Source organism: Paramisgurnus dabryanus, chromosome 21, assembly GCF_030506205.2.
Source record: "Paramisgurnus dabryanus chromosome 21, PD_genome_1.1, whole genome shotgun sequence".
Classification (NCBI taxonomy): domain Eukaryota; kingdom Metazoa; phylum Chordata; class Actinopteri; order Cypriniformes; family Cobitidae; genus Paramisgurnus; species Paramisgurnus dabryanus.
In genome coordinates, this window is record NC_133357.1 from 3,852,720 (window position 1) to 3,872,839 (window position 20,120).

A 20,120-nucleotide genomic window follows, 5' to 3' on the forward strand; every position below is an offset into this window, starting at 1 on the left:
CCTTTAGACTAGGGGTGTCCAAACTTTTTCCTACCAAGGGCCAAAAATTCAACCTGACTGAGGGGCGTAGGCCGAAAGAAAATGATTTTGTGTTATATTAAAATTAAAGTTGCCATGATTCTCCTCATTTATAATTTTTTAATACTTAAAAAATAAATAAGCAAACATTACTCTGTTTATGCATTACTAATGCAGTTTTATTTTCAAAAGTATCTGTTGTAAATAAAGAAATAATTTTGCCAAACATTTTTAAATTTCCTTTTGTCTATGTGCCACTGCTTTACCATCTCCATTATTTGCCTGTAGGACCTGAGTTTGTTGAGTTTCGCGATGCATGCTATACACCTTGCATGTAAAAAATGTATTCCCTTTAATTCCTTGCATTTAATTTCAATTTACATTTTTTGTATTGTGCAAACAAAACAAAAAAGTTACATTTTAGACGTTTAATGTTTAATTATTAATATGAACATGTGACGTTTATCATTTTCTTTATCTCATGTGACATTGCAACCCAGTCTCACGGCAAGTCGTGTTATAGTAACGAAAATTTTGATTAATTTATTTGTGTTTGATGACACGAATTTCCGCTGTTTTTCGTGTCTCTGGAGACGAATGTCTTTTTCGTCCTTCCCAGCACGAATTTCTATCAATGGCTGTTCGTGTCTGTGGCACGACTTTCTTTATCGTGTCATTTTATATTTTGTTTTCTCATCGTTGTTTTCTATTTTTTGACCATTGTCGCTTGGGGTTTGGGTTAGAATCACTTTCTGCGACTTCCTAACCCAAACCCCAGCTCTAACCCCAACTCCAGGCGAGAATAGTTTTAAAAGTGGACGAAAAACATGTAGAAACCAATGCAAAAAATAACATCCTAACGCAAACCCCGGATCTAACCCTAACCCCAAGCGACAATGATTTAAAAATAGGAAACAACGATGAGAAAACAAAATATAAAATGACACGATAAAGAAAGTCGTGCCACAGACACGAACAGCCATTGATAGAAATTCGCGCTGGGAAGGACGAAAAAGACATTCGTCTCCAGAGACACGAAAAACAGCGGAAATTCGTGTCCTCAAACACGAATAAATTAATCAAAATTTTTCGTTACTATAACACGACTTCCCGTGAGACTGTGTTGGACATTACGGGCCAAATTAAAGGTCATAACTTTGGCCCTAGTTTGGGCACCTCTGCTTTAGACTAAATGAAACCATGTAGAAGAGTTTCCTTAAGAAAAATAGCCAGCAACTTAAAATTGACGTGATGGGTAAAGAGGTGACCCAGAAGTCTTGATCAATTTAATGGCATCATATATACCACATAAGCCCTTTTCAAACACAGATTAGGGAAAATTCATGGAAAATGTCTTCGGGATTTGTCCGGGGATCGTTTTTATTTTGGTTCATTCACAATGCCAATGATTTTACGGAATCGGTATGTTTGTTCTCACACATCAGTAAACATCTTAAAGACATGTGACGTGACGCAACCGTGCAATTGGTGGATTGGATCCAAAGTGTATACATGTTGCTCACATAATATTGTAGCCCAGTTTGTGCTGAACACAATGTTATGAGACGTTTGCCATTATTATGTTATTAAGCAACTGAAAAAAGCACAAAGTCAGTGCAGGTCAAAACTTCTCAAAGGTGTCAATTCACTTAAGTTTGCTTATTATCCACGATTTCTCAGTGCTTTTCTATTATTTTGGCGAATAATCTCAGTTTCAGTGCGGACAGTGAGGAGCTCCTGATCTTGTCTTCTTTTCGGTTTGCTGACATTTTCCGTCATAATTGTTGATCTGCATTTAAAACCCCTGTGTCAAAGAGCTGAACGACAACTTCTTGTTGCATGCTTTCCACACTGCGACTAGGAGTACGTGTGATGGATCACAAAAATGCATGGTTTGTATTACACATTACATTACCAGTGTTTGGAATAACGCCGTTTAAAAGAACGGCGTTACGTAACGACGTTCATATTTCAGTAACGGGCTAATCTAATTAATTACTTTTCCCGCCGTTACAACGCCGTTAACGTTACCGGACGTTAAATGCGGTGCGTTACTATGCACTGACTTAACCTGTGTGATCCAAACGCAACCCTGGGTCACACAGCTAGTGAGGAGGTAGGTTAATAACGAGATAAGCGATTATGATTGGCTAAGGCAGAGTAATGTGTTTCATGGTAGCCAATCAGAGCCAGTGTTGTTATACACATGCCAGCGCACGCGCCTGCGGCGACACACACACACACACACACACACACACAGGGCGAATTCCAATCAAAAGTGATGATCACTATGCCCTATTCCCTTCGAAGATCAAATCTCTTGATGTATAAACTCTAGATAAAGTTGCGCAATGTTGCCTGATAGTGTGGCTCATTAAAATACACTTGGTGATAAAATACAGCGTCTTTTTCTGTTTATTTGGATTTTACATCCCCTTCGCGAAGTGCCCTTCAAGGGCGCACAAACGGCATTTGGAATTTACCCACACACACGCAACAGCTAAACAGAGATTCGCGGCAGCAGAAGAGATGGCGAGTCAGGAGGAGCAATCCGATGAAAAGTTGGCATTTTCAAGGTGGAGATATAAGCACTACTTCAAATTCATTGTGGTCAAAGCAAGAACGTGCATGTAATGTGTACATTATGTCCGGGAGCGAAGACTTTGTCGACATCCGTTGTAAGCAACTCTAATTTAATGAATCATATTGTTAAACTGTTTACTTTTTTAATGAAGAAAACGAAATACAGCAGCCTATGTTTTCCAGACTATTTATCTCAGTTTGATTTATTTAATTTGCTACAGTTATTGCAAACACACTTTATATTATTTAACTGTTTACTTTTGAAGAAAATACCTGAAGTACAGAATGTCTACCAGACCAGTTGTCTGACATTGGGAGTTTGATTTATTTTAATTAAGAATACGACTACAGAGCAAACACACTTTTTGTTGTTTAAAAGTTAACTTTTTGTGAACAAAACACTTGGAAGTACAGGTTGTTTACTTGACCAGTTGTCTCAGGTTGAGAGAGTTTTATTTCATTTAGTTTGCTGAAGTTAAATGCACTTTATATGGTGTAACTGTTTACTTTTCTTACAAAGATAATACTTGAAGTGTAGGATAAAACTCTTGCTGTCTGTTGACGTGCAATAAATATGGAAAGTTATGTATGAACACCTGTCTGTTCTACTCATTTCAACTGACATGTGAAAACTGCTAAAAAAATACAAATTCTTTGACATATAGCAACTTTTTTTAACTGTAACGCAAATAGTTACTTTCCCTGGTAACGAGTTACTTTTATTATAGAGTAATTCAGTTACTAACTCAGTTACTTTTTGGAACAAGTAGTGAGTAACTATAACTAATTACTTTTTTTAAGTAACGTTCCCAACACTGTACATTACGGATCATGCACCGTGGGTTGTGATCCGTAGGAATCACAGATTATCTGCGATCACAACACTAACTGCGACACGCCTCTTACAGCATTGTGTCGGCATTTTGTTCACACAGGACACGTTCCGTAAATGTTACGGCATTGTTTTTCAGAAACGATTACGGGACGTGTTTGCTTTCACAAAGAAGGAACAATGACAGTTTTATAGGAGTTTTCTGAAATCAACGTACACTGCAAAAAACATTTTCAAGAAAAAAATTTGGAGTATTTTTGTCTTGTTTTCAGTAAAAATATCTAAAAATTCTTAAATTAAGATGCTTTTTTTTTGATGAGCAAAACGAACCAAGAAAATAAGTTTAGTTTTTAGACCAAAAATATAAAATTTAAGCGATTTTATGCATAAAACAGTCAAAAAAATCTGCCAATGGGGTAAGCTAATTTTTCTTGATTTTCTCTTGAATTTAGTTTTTAAGAAAAATTTTCAAGATTTTTTTGCTTACCCCATTGGCAGATTTTTTTGCTTGTTTCATGCACAAAATCACTTAAATGTGATATTTTTGGTCTAAAAACTAGACTTATTTTCTTGGGTCGTTTTGCTCATCAAGAAAAAGCATCTTAATTTAAGAATTTTTAGATATTTTACTGAAAAAAAGACAAAAATACTAAGATTTTTTTTTCTTGAAAATCATTTTTTGCAGTGTACAGTAGGCTACTGCGTGAATGGGGTTATATTGAAACGTTAGAAAGAGATGCTTAGCCATCATAAGAGAGGAGGTGCAACCAAAAATCCATGCTAAATGAAAAAATGGTGCAACACTAAGTATTTCTAGAAAAGATTGAAACTTTTATTAGTAGAAAACAGTGACGTTTTGGCCATAACACTGCAAAAAATGACTTTCTTACTTAGTATTTTTGTCTTGTTTTCAGTAAAAATATCTAAAAATTCTTAAATTAAGATGCTTTTTCTTGATAAACAAAATGACCTAGGAAAATAAGTCTGGTTTTTCAGACAAAAAAACATAAAATTTAATATAAATGTATTTACTTAAAAGTAAATTAGCGCTTAAAACAAGCAAAAAAAAATCTGCCAATGGAATAAGAAAAAAAATATTTAAATAAGTTTACTTTTTTCATAAACACTTCTTGTTCCATTGGCAGATTTTTTTGCTTGTTTTAAGCACAAATTTTATGTTTTTTTTGTCTGAAAAATAGACTTATTTTCATAGATCATTTTGCTTATCAAGAAAATACATCTTAATTTAAGAATTTTTTGATATTTTTCCTGAAAACAAGACAAAAATACTAAGTAAGAAAGTCATTTATGCAGTGAAGGCCTTCTTCAGACATCTTATAAATTTTTCATACCACATACCATATTTAAATGAATTGATTCCTCAAAAATGCAAGCACTGTATTTGATGCAAAGATAAACAGGATTTGCAAGCTGTGCAGTAGAAAATCTCTGACTTGATTTATACAGGGCATACTAATCAAAATTAAACAATGTCATTGTATTACAATGCGTAAAGTAAAATGTATCCAAATTAAAGCTATACAAGTTATACAAACATTTTGGATCAATTATTCTTAAACATGCAACTGGTTTATTAAAAAAACAAAAATCTAAATAAACTCACCAACATATTCATGCTCTTCATTTAATGTTAAACAGACTATGTTTACAAGTACTATCATATCAAATTGTTTGTAGTTTGTTTTTATTGTGGGCATATTCTATATGCTTGTTTACTAACAATATGGCACATTCAAAACAATTTACACAAACTACAGTATTTAAAAAAGGTCTACGAGGGGAGCAAATGTGCTCTTTAAAAACTCTGGTCTGAAATTAAATCCAAACAGTAAAACATCTGAAAAGTTCCTAATAGTTGATATTCATGTACAAGCTTAAGTTGGCATGTTTTAAGGCTGTTTCAAGTTTGATTTGAGGAGTGCTGGAATAACACTGCAGTCTACTACTTAAGGCACCTTCCATAAAAACCAAATATTGTTTTGTCGATCCACTGTCTGAACTTGGAGACGGCGGTATAAACACCAGGGTACTCGGGGTCACCACAGCCATTGCCCCAGGACACGATCCCATAGAGTCGACCGTCACACACCAGAGGTCCACCAGAATCACCCTGAAGATGAAGGAGATGAAAGGGGTTTGATGGGTTTTTATTAACAACAGTTTTTAAACACTCATTCTTCATTTCTTAATTTCACAGCAGTGGTACAATTAACACCATACGAGAGGTGAAAAACATGGGGATGTCAGAATAGAAACTTTCACACATACTTCATCTGCTGTAAATTTTAATGGATTTTTTTTGTATAGAAATCAAGTGTGAACAGGATGCACTGTCAAAACAGATTATCTCTCGTAGTTTCCTAGTAGTTCTAGTTGTTGACTTGTACATTTTACTTTTGTCATTTGATGCATTGAATGTTTAAAGAGAAGAAAAATATATGGACGTGATAAATGGCCAGATTATGACTTTTTAGTTTAGTATTTTAGTTTTGTTTTCAGTACAATTATCTAAAAATTCTTAAATTAAGATGCATTTTCTTGGTGAGCTAAATGACATAAGAAAACAAGTCTAGTTAGTGCTGGGCAAAGATTAATTGCGATTAATCGCAAACAAAATAAAAGTGATTTTTGGCACAATATATGAGTGTGTTATTATTATGTATATATAAATACACACACATTCATGAATGTATTTAAGAAACATTTACATGTGTGTATATATATACACACTGCAAAAAATGATTTTCAAGAAAAAAACTTAGTATTTTTGTCTTGTTTTCAGTAAAAATATCTAAAAATTTTTACATTAAGATGCTTTTTCTTGATGAGCAAAACGACCCAAGAAAATAGGTCTAGTTTTTAGACCAAAAATATCAAATTTAAGCGATTTTGTGCATAAAACAAGCTTAAAAAAATCTGCCAATGGGTTAAGCAAAAAAACTAAATTCAAGAAAAATTCAGATTTTTTGTTTGTTTTATGCATCTTAATTTAAGAATTTTTAGATATTTTTACTGAAAACAAGACAAAAATAATAAGATTTTTTTTCTTCTAAATAATTTTTTGCAGTGTATATTTTTATATATTCTATATTATATATACATTTACAAAATGTATATATAAATTTAAAAAAATCTTAAATGAATATATGTATGTGTTTGTGGTTAAATATACATAATAATTACACACAGTACACACAGATATATTATGCACAAAATCACTTTAATTTCTTTTCAATCGTGATTTAATCTTTGCCCAGCACTAAAAAAAAAATTAAGTGAATTTGTGAAGAAACAAAAAAATCTGCCAATGGGGTAAGAAAATAAATCCTGAAAAAGTGTACTTTTTTCTTAAACACTTAATTAAATTTTCTTAACCCATTGGCAGATTTTTGCATGTTTTAAGCACAAATTCACTTAAATTGTATATTTTTTTGTCTAAAAACTAGATTTATTTTTTTGTTATTTTGCTGATCAAGCAAATGCATCTTGATTTAAGAATTTTTAGATATTTGTAATTAAAACAAGACAAAGATACTAAGAAGGTCATTTTTGCAGTGAAACTCTTGGTCGATTGTGTTGGTCATCATGGAAATTGGTCGTCAGGTTTCATTTTCTCTTAAAGATCGGAAGGTGACCCTTATTTACCATATATACCCTCGCATTGGGCCCCCAATTTGCTAAATCCGCAACTGTGGATAACATAATTATGCCGCAATAGTTAGTCTGTCTGGAACTAAGCTGAGTTAAACCACATCACTGTGTGACACTTCAATACATATGAACGGCCGCTACGCTAATACGATTTTGTTTTTCTCTCCCTGTCTCGTCCTCGTTCCGAGGACAACGAGACAAACAGACCCAGTCCCGGTAGATGTGAAAGTCGGCACACCTCTGATCTACTGGCCGTCCTTCAACGTTATGCCCAGCTGATGCCTGACCAACGATCACCGGCAGAACCGCTTAATCTCCGCTAAATCTCATTATCCGTTCTCCCAAGGGTTTTTCCCTCCTAGGACTTATTTTTCCTCGGATAAAAGCACGGGGTTTTTTTTCTCCTAGGGGGTTTTTCACCCCGGGGAGGCAGCCTTTTTGGGCTTTACCTAGCTTCCTCTTCTATACGTTGCTTTAGTAATACGTGCACTTATAATATTGAGTCATAGCCGCAGCAAATTTAACTGCTCATGCTATCATGTATTTTGTTGTGCTATCTGTCGTTTTTCTGTGTTTTTCACTGCTTCTATTTATGTAAAGCTGCTTTGAAACAATTGACTTTTGTGAAAAGCGCTATATAAATAAAATTGAATTGAATTGAATTGAATTGAAATGAGATTTTGCGCCTGTATTTTTTACAACCCAATCTCACAAAAATTCGTGTTAAAGTGACAAATTATTTGATTAATGTATTTGTGCTATTGACATGATTTTCTGCTGTATTTTCCGCTGGAAAAACAATGAGAAAAAAATATAAAATGACACGATAAATAAAGTCGTGCCACAGACATGAAAACAGTTTATAGAAATTCGTGTTGTGTGCCACGAAAAAGACATTCGTGCTCCAGTGGCACGAATAACAGCGGGAAATTGCGTCAATAGCACTAATAAATTAACACAAAAAATTGTGACTATAATACAACTTGCCGTGAGATAGGGTAGATTTTTCAACGTGCCCCTTGTCAGGAAATCACCCACAGAAATGTTCACTTCTATTGGCATTTTTTTTAAATTGCGCTTTTATGCTAATTTGCTAAGTTAATGATTTTGTTAAGTTTGGTTACAATTGCTCTTGAGATTTTAACATTCAAAGATGTGATGTGCACAAAAAGGACAGAAATATGTTAGTATATTAGGAACCAAATTTCTGATATAGTTTTTGCTTACTTGTTGCTTACTTTAGCAAAAAATCTGCTGTTTAAATTTAATCAGACCCAGTAAATGTACAGTAATAAACATTGCAAGCAGCCACAGTAAATAATTCATGGACTGGTAATTGACAATGACTTATAAAATATTCCAATAAACAAAGAATATATGAATACTGAATGTAATATAGTTTTGTTTCTGACAATAAAGTGTGAGTGTGTCCCAGTGGTTGCACTTTCCTTCTGAATAATTTATATTTCTGCTTACAGACAGACACTGAATTGCTTCCTAATCCAGCAGCCATTATGCATTTTGAACCGTGACCCACTAATAAAAAGTTATAGATTTCAGTCTTCATGTAGCTTAACATTGCATTGCGTTAGCTTCACAAAAGGTCATGGGTTTGATTTCCAAGGAACACACATACGTATAAACTGTAAAGCTTGCATGCACTGTGAGTTACTTTGGATAAAAGCATCTGCAAAGCAAAAGCATTCAGTCGGTACAAACTATTGCACACGCTCTAATGTGTCTAATGCTCTACATGTGCTGTACTAATTATTTGTCTCACCTTGCATGCATCTTTTCCTCCCGAGCCGTATCCCGCACAGATCATGTCATCTGTGATGAGCCCGTTGAATGACTCGGTGCTGTTACACACTGAAGTGGACACTATGGGTAGCTTGACCGTACGCAGAGTCAAAGGGATTCCTCCTGTCGGGGCGGTGAAGCCCCAGCCGGACACCCTGCACACCCGACCCACTGGCACAACAGCATCCAGACGAGGCAACGGAATCAGAGACACAAAGCTGTTAAGATAAACTGGAGACTGCAACTGTATCAGAAAGACAAAGAGAAACATTTGATAAACAAACCGAAACAAAACACTAACTTGCTTTGCATGGTCCTTGTAGGGTCCACACTACAAAAAAAGATTTTCAAGAAAAAAAATCTTAGTATTTTTGTCTTGTTATCAGTAAAAATATCTAAATTTTCTTAACTCAAGATGCTGTTTCTTGATGAGAAAAACGACCCAAGAAAATAAGCCTAGTTTTTAGACCAAACATTTCAAATTTTAGTGATTTTGTGCATTAAACAAGTAAAAAAATCCATTGAGGTAAGCAATTTTTTTATTTTTTTTATTTAGTGTCTAAGAAAAATGTGCAAGATTTTTTTGCTTACCCCATTGGCAGATTTGTTTGCTTGTTTTATGCACAAAATCACTTAAATTTGACTTACTTAATTAAAGAATTTTTAGATATTTTTGCTGAAAACAAGACAAGACATTTTTTCTTAAAAATCATTTTCTTGCAGTGTGTACTTTATCAATATCTGATATTTGTTTATTTTTGAACCAAGAAAAGTTGGGGATTGCATCTTTAAGTTCAAACCTTTCAAAAGAAGCTTGTTGATCAAACCATGTCAGTATAATTTTAAGCTTTTGTGAGCGGCAGTATATCTTAATCCAGTTAATAATGTATAACTTAGATCAAGCTTCATTGTTAAGTCCTCCTTTATGTACAGCAAGCCAAATATATGTTCCTCTTATTCACTGTTTACATTAGCCTGCAGACTTGTGAATACAATTTTAAGGTAGTAAAAAATTCCCATCATGATTTGCAATGTGGCTGCATTACTTACCGAAGCATACTTCAAAATCAATCACGTCATCTAATAAGGTTTGACGCACAAGTAAATTTTTTATGCATGACAGGAATCGATGAACCACGGCTGTATTGGCGCTTCAGTGAGTCACTCAGTGTAACATTGATTCCCATTTCTCTCACCTTAATGAGCATGATGTCTGCGTTGTTGGTGTCTCTGTTGTACTGTGGATGAGGTATTAAGAGATGAGGTATGCGAAACTGTTCAGTGCCCTCGTATAAACCCACCGAATAATCTCCAGCCACGATTCTCATGTTTGCCGCACTACAGATCAGACACAAACTTAAATTTAGATTCATTTTGTCAAATTAAATGACTCAAATAATCTAAAAAAAAAACTGTATTTTTGTAAGATGTGTTATACAAACAATATAGTACACGTCTTGATTTAAATGCAACTGAGAGCAGAACAGAAATTAATGTCAACCCATTAATTAAAAAAACATGCCAAATTTTTACTGTGTTAATTCTTTGCAAGCTTCTGGATGCAGGACACATTGTTAATTTATGTTTAATTTATCTATGAAATTTAAATTTCTTCAAAAATGATATCCGTTTGTAGCCTTACATTCAATAAGTTTGCTCTGATTGGAAATTTGACAGTATTTAAATGTTTAAGAGTTTTTATGTTAAGTTAACTAAATTTATGTGATTTAGACATTAACCAAATTTTTTGATATTGCATAAAAAACTTTCGATGGAAACAACACCTGACTTGTAAGGAGCCCCTAAGGGGACATGGAGCAAAAATTAAATAAAGTTTAGTTTCATGTGCTCACGCGAAACTTTCATGTGCAGAATTTTTTTTAAAGTTTAGTTTCGCGTGCTCGCGTGAAACTATCGCGCACGAACGTGAAAAAAATTCTGCACATGAAGGTTTTGCGTGAGCACATGAAAGTTTCACATGAGCACATGAAACTAAACTTTAGATTTTTTTTACTCCAATGTCATTTTAGGGGCTCGGTAGACTGTAAAAAGTGAAAAGTTGGATCAAAATCAAATAAAACATATAAAGTTAAAAATTACTTAAATTTTCAAAAAACTCAACTCTTTTCCCGCCAACGATGAGTAAAGTCGTCAATTAAGAGAAAACGCTTCCCTGCCAATGATAAGTTTTTCCGGAAATCCATATTTTCCGCTATTTTCCGCTTTTATCCACCGGGTGGCGCTGAGGAAAGCAGAGTTTCTGTTTAATTTGATATATATTATGTTAATATATTTAAAGAGGAACATTTTCTGAAAGGCATTCAACTTTTGTGAAAATCATAAAAAATGCTGGCGATGGCTATCAACTTTTTTTTTAAACGCTGGCGGGGAAAGAGTTAAAATGTACAGTATGTTTTTTGTCAACTTAAAATTTTACTTTATTTTCAGAATTTGAAAGTTGAAAAACTACACATTTTTAAGTGTTACTAATTAAAGTATTTTTTAAAGTTGATCCAACTTTTCACTTTTTACAGTTTACAGTAAGCTAACGTTCCAACAAAAACTCATAGAAGTTCATCCATGTGACCCTGGACCACCAAACCAGTCTTAAGTAGAACAGGTATATTTGTAGCAAAGCCAAAAATACATAGTATGGGTCAAATTTATTGACTTTGTTTTATGCCAAAAATCATTAGGTATTTAGTAAATTTTGTTCCAGGGTCACATACAGTATATTGTGAACTCGTACGTTTCTGTACGATTTGCTTTCACCCCTGTGACGTTGGGGTTAGGAGAGGAAATCTTACTCAGAATTCAGAACTTACCCTATATTGCAGTGTGCTGCTGTCAGCACCCAGTATTTGTTTATTAAGGATCCTCCGCAGAAGTGCTGGCCCGTAGCGCTCTGAATGGACACCATGTACTTGATGGAATAAGGTGTGGGGATGTATCCACCAATTATTCGGCCCTGCACTACATCTTGACCTGTGAAATAAACCAGAAGTAACTAAAGATATCACATACATAGCATGTTTAGAAACATGTCACAGCACGTGTAAGACACTTTAAGGGACTTATTTTAACTATTAAGCGCACTGTCTAAAGCGCACGGTGCATGGTCTAAATGGGCATCTCTCCGATGCCACTTTTGCTAATTTAAAGTCGGGAAAAATGGTTTGTGCGCCGAGCGCACAGTTGAAAAGGGTTGTACATATTTCCCTAATGAGTAATGGGCGTGTTTCGGGTGTAACGTGCAGTAAACCAATGAGAGTCTCAGCTCTCATCTCCTTTAAAAGCCAGTTGCGCTGGCGCTATGTCTAATCCCTATTTAGATGATGGACTTTGTAAACTGAAAAACTAAGCTGAGGAAGAAGACCACCAGTTTAAGAATAATGTTAAAAATGTGTTGTTTTAATTTTTATTGAAATTTTTATTTTTTGGATAAAAACCGTTAAAAGCCTTTTTCTTTGTATGAAAGTACAAATAGCAGGCTTTGAATTGCTGTAAATGTATTGATATCCTACATAATCATTGTAATCTCATAAAATAATTTGCAAATGTGCCAGAAAAAGTTTGTACTCTAAAAGCACAAACAAGAGATAAAGGATTTACAAACGTTCAGAGAGCCAAAGCATTTCAGCACTCGGACAGCGACATGGATTTTTAAAAAAACATTACTTAAAATGTTTCTCATCTCACCATATCCATAGGTACAGTGTCATCATGTACAATAAATCCGTAAGATAGCATTTAAAAAAATATTTAAAAATAGATTTGTTTAAAGCAAAGCATTTATTTACTTACCAGGCTACAGTTGAAGCAGCTCTTTGCTCCTTCTAACGTCTCATAATCCTCATTCCTCATTTATGTCCAAGAGACTCAATAATAATCTTTTACATTCAATCCTTTAATCTTTCATATTTAAAAGCGTTTTTGTGCTGCTGCGCATTCATGTATGTGATAAGCAAACCTGCGTTGTCGTCCCATTTATAGGGGCATATTACTAACGCGCTCTTTAAATAACAAAAAACATATTGCGCCATTGACTTTAGACTTTAGTCCAGGTTTTGTTGGTCTATTTTAGTTGCCTCAAAATAGCAACGCGCCAACAATGCGCCTGAACACACCTCGTTTTCAGACCAGAACGCCCATGGGTGCAAAAGGGGGCGCAAATGCATTTGCTATTTAAACAACGTGGTGCTAAACGTGAAAATGATAATTGCGCAGGGTTGAAACTAGCAAAAGACACTTGCATTGCGCTGCATTGCGCTGGGTGTATGATAAAGCCCTAAAATTATACCTTGAAGTTTGTACAGAAAGAAAGTGCATAACATGAAGTCATCTGTGGTTGCTTAATTTTGTCTTGCAGTAGGCCAATACTGAACAATGCATATGGGTCTATTTTGAGACTTTCGCACCAAAATTTGTCCACAGTCCACTTTAATTTCCTGCGATGTGCGTCACAGACGAGACATTGGATTTGAGCGTGCTATAGAAGTAAGTGAGTTCAAAGTCATCTTGGGTTGCCCTTGGGCACATTGATCTCATTGTAACAATAAGATAGTTGTACCTGCTGCGGTTAAAGTAATCCTATACAGTAGTATCAGCCATTGACCAGCCTTGCAAGAAAGGTACGTGCAGTGGATTGAACATATTATGTAACATTAATTGAATGATCTTAAACCTCATGAGGATTTATGGACCCGTGTGACCTGCACCAGATTGTACAATGACAAGTTTCATTAGATTTTTAACTGTACTGTGTTGTTAACCAATTTAAGTCATTTTTTTTACCTTCAATACGTTTTATAAGCTTATATTTTATAACTTTATTTTTTGTTATTAACAATCGAAGTAAGTTTTTATTTTTATTAGAGCAGCCTTTAATACACATGACCACACAATAATGTGTATAAAACGTGTATAGTGCTTAAATGCATTACGGTAAGTGTGTATCGTAACTCAGTACTGTTTTACACTAATTGAGCTTTAGTGCTGTTTTTGTTGAAAATAAAAGCCAATTTACTTTAAGTTCTCTAACTGTGCATTTCATTTTCTGCCAATGAACTCAACACAGACTGTCAGGAGAAAGGGCGCCATTCATTAACAGAAACTAAACTGTACATTGTCCTCATATATTTTGATTCATCATTGTCTATATGTTTCACCCAAACACACTTTTAAAATATAGGTGCTTCATGATGCCAGTAATACAATTTCTGCCTCATTCTGAATAAAGTTTTTTTTAGACTACAAATGTATAAATTAAATCGTTTTTTTTTTAAAAACCTTTGACTGAATGGTTATCAAAAATGTGTTTTTTTTTTGGCATTGCTGTGAAGAAGACATTAAGAGTAGCAATATAAAATTAATGTGTGAAAATGCTCAGATAACTTTTGGTCTTGGAAGAAATGTTTGGGAAATCTGAGCACAGCGTACTGTAAAACATTTTCAACCTCTCTAAAACCCTAGATGAGAAATTTCCACAATCTTTTTCAAAAATTTTAATCGAATTGATGACTGATTCTGATGAATGATTTTTATTTCTTTCCTCTCTGTTCAGATTTTTTTCTTAAAACATTAATATAAATTTGAACTTTTATATAAAAGTATGCATTGCAATAAATTACGAAAAGCGTCTAAAGTTTTTCATTAAATAATTCACAGCAATGCACACAGCGATTTACTTAAATAAAACTCTAGTTGGTACAGTCAGTATACCATTTTTTGGAAAATAAATTATTCCTACACACAAGTATTTATACACTGCTCAAGGTAAAGCTCTGTCTGAAAATATTTTGTGGGTTTAAATTACAGTTTTCTCCATCACATTTCTCAAATCATTCTTAAAAATTAGCAAAATAATGCGTGCAAACTGCACAACATCATGGATTTCCTGCAAAAGCATAAAATCCTTAATTCATCTCTCAAAAGTACATTTTTATGTCAGTGAACATGTCAGTCCTATCGAAATACACTGTAAAAAGTGATTTTTTGACCTTGTAAATAATGGAAACATTATTTAAGTATGTTTTACAAGCAAATAGTAGTTTGTCTTTTTACTTAAAAATGGCATGTTTAATTCAGTACATTACTTGCAGTTTCTTTGTCATTTATTGTTCTAAAATACGTATGTAAATTTAAATACAATCTCCTAAGTAATATTTACTTATTGTTCGCCATCTAATCAAATCACACCAACAAATGAACAACTCAAGTAAAATATACTCAGTACAGCAAGATAATTGATGCGCATGCGTATTTGACTTCGAGTCTGAAGTGGCGCGGACAGAGGAAAGGAAGGGAGACTTCAGGACGGCTAATTTGAATTTTACCACGGTAAGTTAAGTTATTAATATGCTTATTAATTAATTGATGTATGTTTGCTAAAAGTGTAGAGTTATTAAGCTATCTGCAGTCCCAGTGGTTTGTGCCTATTGTTTCCTTTTATCGAGTTACAGATGCTAACAGTGTTCATGTTTAAACGTAATCTTAGTTTTGTTTTGTTAAACACATGGAGTTTGGGATTTGCATCCGTTATTAGCAAACGCGATCTCTGTAGAAAACAATTGTCTTAAGTTTTATATATAACGTTAATCCTGTCAGACGAATATTTTAAAAACATCCGCGCAAACCTTGCTCGAGGCTTTGCGTGTCGTGGTCGAGCATTCTGTCCCAGAAAAGTTCGAAGTGCCGAAATGTAATAATCACCCTGTTTTTCGCGTATTAATCACACATGATTAACAATAGGGTACTTTTTAAAATGCACGTGTACAAGGCAAATATTACTTTGAACTTCATTTATATTGTTTACCTATACTATTGGCTATGATAGGTAAGTTATATAGAAATCGATAAGGTGTTGCACACTTTTGCAATTACACAATGCTAAATGCTTGTTTAAATAAATGTTAATTACTTAACAATCAACCTTATTTAAGTTGTAAAGCCTGTATTTTATTTCATGATGTTCTTTTACTGACCAACATCCACTTTACACGTGGTTGATATCTACAAACAGTTGGAGATTCTAATTTGTTAAAAGATATATGGGTGTTACTCTTGAGTAAAAACGTTAGTGTAGTTTAAAATATTATCATAAATGATTCAAAATGAATGTCACGAATGACACCGGCAAATTATTAATGTTTAATTTACATAACTGCATAACCACAGTCAATGAATTGTAAAGGTAAGATTAAGCATACCTCATGTCAGTAAGATCAGTAATATATTTACAATTGTTAAAAAAAGTATTTTCTGACGTGAACATTTCTTACATTCTTTTACAGATATTTCACCCACTATTCAAGCTAATGCAAGGTAAGTTGACAATACTTTATTACAGCACACCTCACAGATATATAGCAATAAGTATGCATTCACATGTGCATCGTTTGTTTACTGTAGGTGCCAAAGCATGAGGTGGTTATGTAAAAAATGCAGCTTTCAGTCAAACCGAAGACTACTGTACAGCTATTAATACACTTAAGTGCATCCAACTCTAATCATCACTTGATTGTGTTACATTTTATTTTCTTTGTTTTAGATAAAAAATGATTTCAGAAGAATCACCACAATTTCCTTGGAGCGTACATTCTTGTAAAAGCTGGACTTCTATACCCCCAAACTCCTGGCTTTGTTTGAGATGAGGGGTGGGGTTGCTGGCATAAGAATTAAACATTTGCTGGATTCACTGAGCTAGGTAAAATGTAAATGTTTTTTAACAATTGAGAATTACTTGTGTGATGATATGCTGCTTCCTGACTCTGTAAATATGTTATATGTAGATGTATACACATTAAATGTTCATTGCATTTTCCTTCTGTTTTTAACAGCAAGAAGATAGCCTTGAAGACAGGTGAGACGTTGTGATTCGCTGCCTCCTATCTTTCCTGGGAGAATCAGCTAAGGAGCTCATTGAAGACCACCAGGTAGTAGAGTTAAATTAAATTCAAATTTATTTATATAGTACTTTTTACTGTGTACAATGTTACAAGGCAGCTTTACAAAAACACAATGTTGAATGATCAATAAATTGAAACAAATCAAAGAAAAAGAAATAATCAATTAATAGTCTAGTGCTGACTTTGTTTGAAGTCCTTGCATGGCCTGGTGTCATCATTGCACAAGTCTTGGATCATCTAATGTCTTACTGGGAGGCGGGGTCCAGATATGGATATACAATAAGTGAAGCAGCTAGCAGTTAGCTGGCTACATACACAGCTACATCCATTTCTATTTTTATTTTATTTTGGATGTAGACAGTAGTGGTTTGACTGATATACTCTATTTGTGTTACGTGTTCTTTTTATTCCTGAGCCATTAAACCGTCTACAAGGAAATCTTCCATAATTTTTCCTTTTGCTTAAGTTTTCTGCATATTTGAACCCTGTCAAGCACTGACAATGATGCTAAGATCCATTTTTTCATACTGAGGAAAATTTTAAATCTTATACACCATTGTTACTTAAAGAACACTCAGTGATGGTCAAGAACGCAGCACCATGCATTTAAATGTCAGGTGTATGTTAACTTTTGGACAGGATTACCAGTGTAAATTGTTATGTTGTTTATATTTCTTTAATGTACACTAGTCAACATTTGAAGTGGATCAAAACCTTTTCTAAAAGTTTTCTTAAAAACCAATATCCAATACCCGTTCTTGTTTTAGGACAAATTTGGTGAATGTTTTTGATCCACTTCAAATGTTGACTACTATATATATTGTCTTTAGAAACCATTGTGTAATGTTTCCCAAAAGACATAACAATTTACACCAATTATAATTTCCAGAGGTTTACACCCTCCTGACTATAAATGTATGTAGTTATCTTTATTAGCATCATGTTTCTTTCTACTGTAATAATTGCGTATGAGTCTCATTGTTGTGTTCAATGTAAAAGTATAACTTAACATCATACAGTTACTGCTGAATACTGTACAGTATTTTAACCACTTTGCAATGATTTGTGTATTTCACAGGATATCAGCAGAGACATGATTAAGGATACCTTATTCAGTCATGTCTTTAAAATCATCGTACTGAGCAGATCTGTGGAAGAAGATGCCAGTATGTCTGATGTCATCATTGTCATTGAGGGAACTCTGGTGCTGCTGGGATGTAAGAATCTCACAAATGCATGTCTTTCACTCACAGGCTGCATTTACTCCCTAAACTTAAGCTGTCCCCCAAAGCTGAGAAACACATTTGAAGTGTTTCAGAAAAATTTTCTTGGGTTAGATGCTTTTTAAATTTTCTCCAAAGGTTAACTCTGCATTGAAAGCTTCTAATGTATTCTGCTAGTTGGGCACTACTTGCACTTATTGTACTGTTTTTTTTTTTTTTTTTTTTTGATTGTTTTGTTTTATGCAAGAAATGTTGTTCACAAAACAACTTCAACTACAGTACTATTTAACATAGCCATTCTTATGCATTTTAAGTAATACTATTCTGCTGAAGAATAATTATTTTATTTGATGTCTTTTTTCACTTAATTTAATCTAATTGAAATTAAAATAAGCTAATGAAAGGCAGCTACTAGTTTGACTATTTGCACATTTGTTTTTGATATCTGCAACTGACATTGCTGTAATGTTTATGTTTAAAATTTTATGCATTTTAATGGACTGTGTGGTTTACTGGAGTAAATTCACTATAGTGAACCATAAAACGGATGGAATTGTACTATTTGTTTTATTTCATGTTCCCATCTTTAAGGAATCTTATAGAAATAAAAGTATTCAAGTAAAATGTATGTCAGTGTTATTTTATTGAACACCATTTAAATAAACAACATCAAGTAATGTTAAAATATATTTAAAGTAAAGGTTACTCAAAATTTTAAATAAAATAACTAGGATCATTGTGTAAAAAAATTAATTTATAAGCATTACTTAAGTAAAATATATAAACAAACAGTCAATACAATTTACTTGAGATTTTCTAATGAAAGCTACAGTTCCTTGTGTTTAGTTTTTACTTGGGAATGCTATTGAAATTACTCACATTTTCTAAGTGAAAAAACTTTCCTAACTTTTTTCAAGTAAATTCTACTCCAAATTTTTTTCAGTGTAGTCCTTGTGTTATTGTTCATGAACAAGACAGTCTAAATGTTTAGCCATGTTGTCAATATAACAAGAGTAAACAATTATATGTGTCAGTATTTTCTGATGTGAACTATAAGGCTGCAGTTTTGATAATGATGATTGTAAATGAACATAGCTGCACTTTTTCAATTTTAACAGTATGAAGTTACTCATTTGTGTATGTGAAATATTGATTGCAAGAAAAATTGATTGGCTGAACAACTTGATTAGATGGTTCAGGTGTGTTTGATTGGGGTTAGAACTGAAATCTGCATGTGCCCTCCAGTAACAGGGTTGGAGACCCATAAACCATGATCTAACACTTCACACATTCATTCCAATTCAGCTATTTATTTATCAATTCAGTTCACATTTACAAAAGTCTAAATATAAAAAATAATTTTGACAAAAGGTCAACCATTCTGCATGTCATGACTTATGCAATGAACTAATTTCTAAACGTTTTGAGGTGTAAAACTATTCAACAGAAACCAGTAAAATGTATTTTGATGAAAATAACAAAAGCAAACATCCGACAATTGTACAAAATCATCTGCATGATTGTATCAAGCATTTGCAACTTTATGTTGTGCACAACTAACTTGATGTGGAGGTTAGACAAAGTGTTTTGAAAAATAAATTTTTTAAACTGAGAAATGCTTCAAAGAGACTGAGAAAAATTATAAAAGCTTTACTTACAGGTGACCACGAGGAGCTCCAGAAGAATACAGAACACAAGACCAAACAGGTGCATGCTGACAGAAGAAGAGCTACAGACTGAGACACATCCACGGTTTCCAGACAAGACTGAGAGAAACTAGCTTCAGGTATTTTGATTCCTCACCCGGGAATGGATCACCTATGCATCATCAGGTTTCCTAGTTCCTATTTCCGTGTCCATGGTCACGTTGCAGTCTGAGAATGAGAACAATGTATAATTGAAGCACCCAATCTGTGACTCGTTGTTTTGGACCTGATTTAGGATCACTACAATTGCCTACATTATATTTTGAGTCACATCAAAGATTGTATTCTGTACTGTTTGCTCCATAAAAGATTAATTTATGTTTAATTTTAAATTGTTTTTTATTCGTTTTAATATGTTGAATTTTACTGTAATAAGGAC

At 33.7% G+C, this 20,120-nt stretch overlaps 1 protein-coding gene and 2 long non-coding RNA genes across 3 annotated transcripts in view; 2 read left to right on the forward strand and 1 right to left on the reverse strand.

Annotated features, from left to right (window-relative positions):
• LOC135776023 (uncharacterized) overlaps positions 1-19,836 on the forward strand; it is a 93,185-nt gene extending 73,349 nt beyond the window's left edge. The window contains exon 3 of the long non-coding RNA XR_010544008.2: positions 19,696-19,836. This is a non-coding gene — a long non-coding RNA (uncharacterized lncRNA). The remainder of the gene's footprint in view (positions 1-19,695) is intronic.
• Positions 4,753-19,829, reverse strand: LOC135776021 (trypsin). Its single transcript, XM_065286642.1, has 5 exons — positions 19,694-19,829; positions 11,731-11,890; positions 10,102-10,243; positions 8,886-9,149; positions 4,753-5,564 (listed from the first exon to the last, which is right to left on the reverse strand). The coding sequence occupies exons 1-5, from the start codon at positions 19,746-19,748 to the stop codon at positions 5,397-5,399; spliced, it is 789 nt and encodes a 262-aa protein (XP_065142714.1). The 5' UTR covers positions 19,749-19,829; the 3' UTR covers positions 4,753-5,396.
• LOC135776019 (uncharacterized) lies at positions 14,961-18,529 on the forward strand. Its single transcript, XR_010544007.2, has 5 exons — positions 14,961-15,244; positions 16,198-16,228; positions 16,455-16,610; positions 16,744-16,839; positions 17,891-18,529. It is a non-coding gene; the product is annotated as an uncharacterized lncRNA (long non-coding RNA).
• Positions 19,837-20,120: the final 284 nt, after the last annotated feature.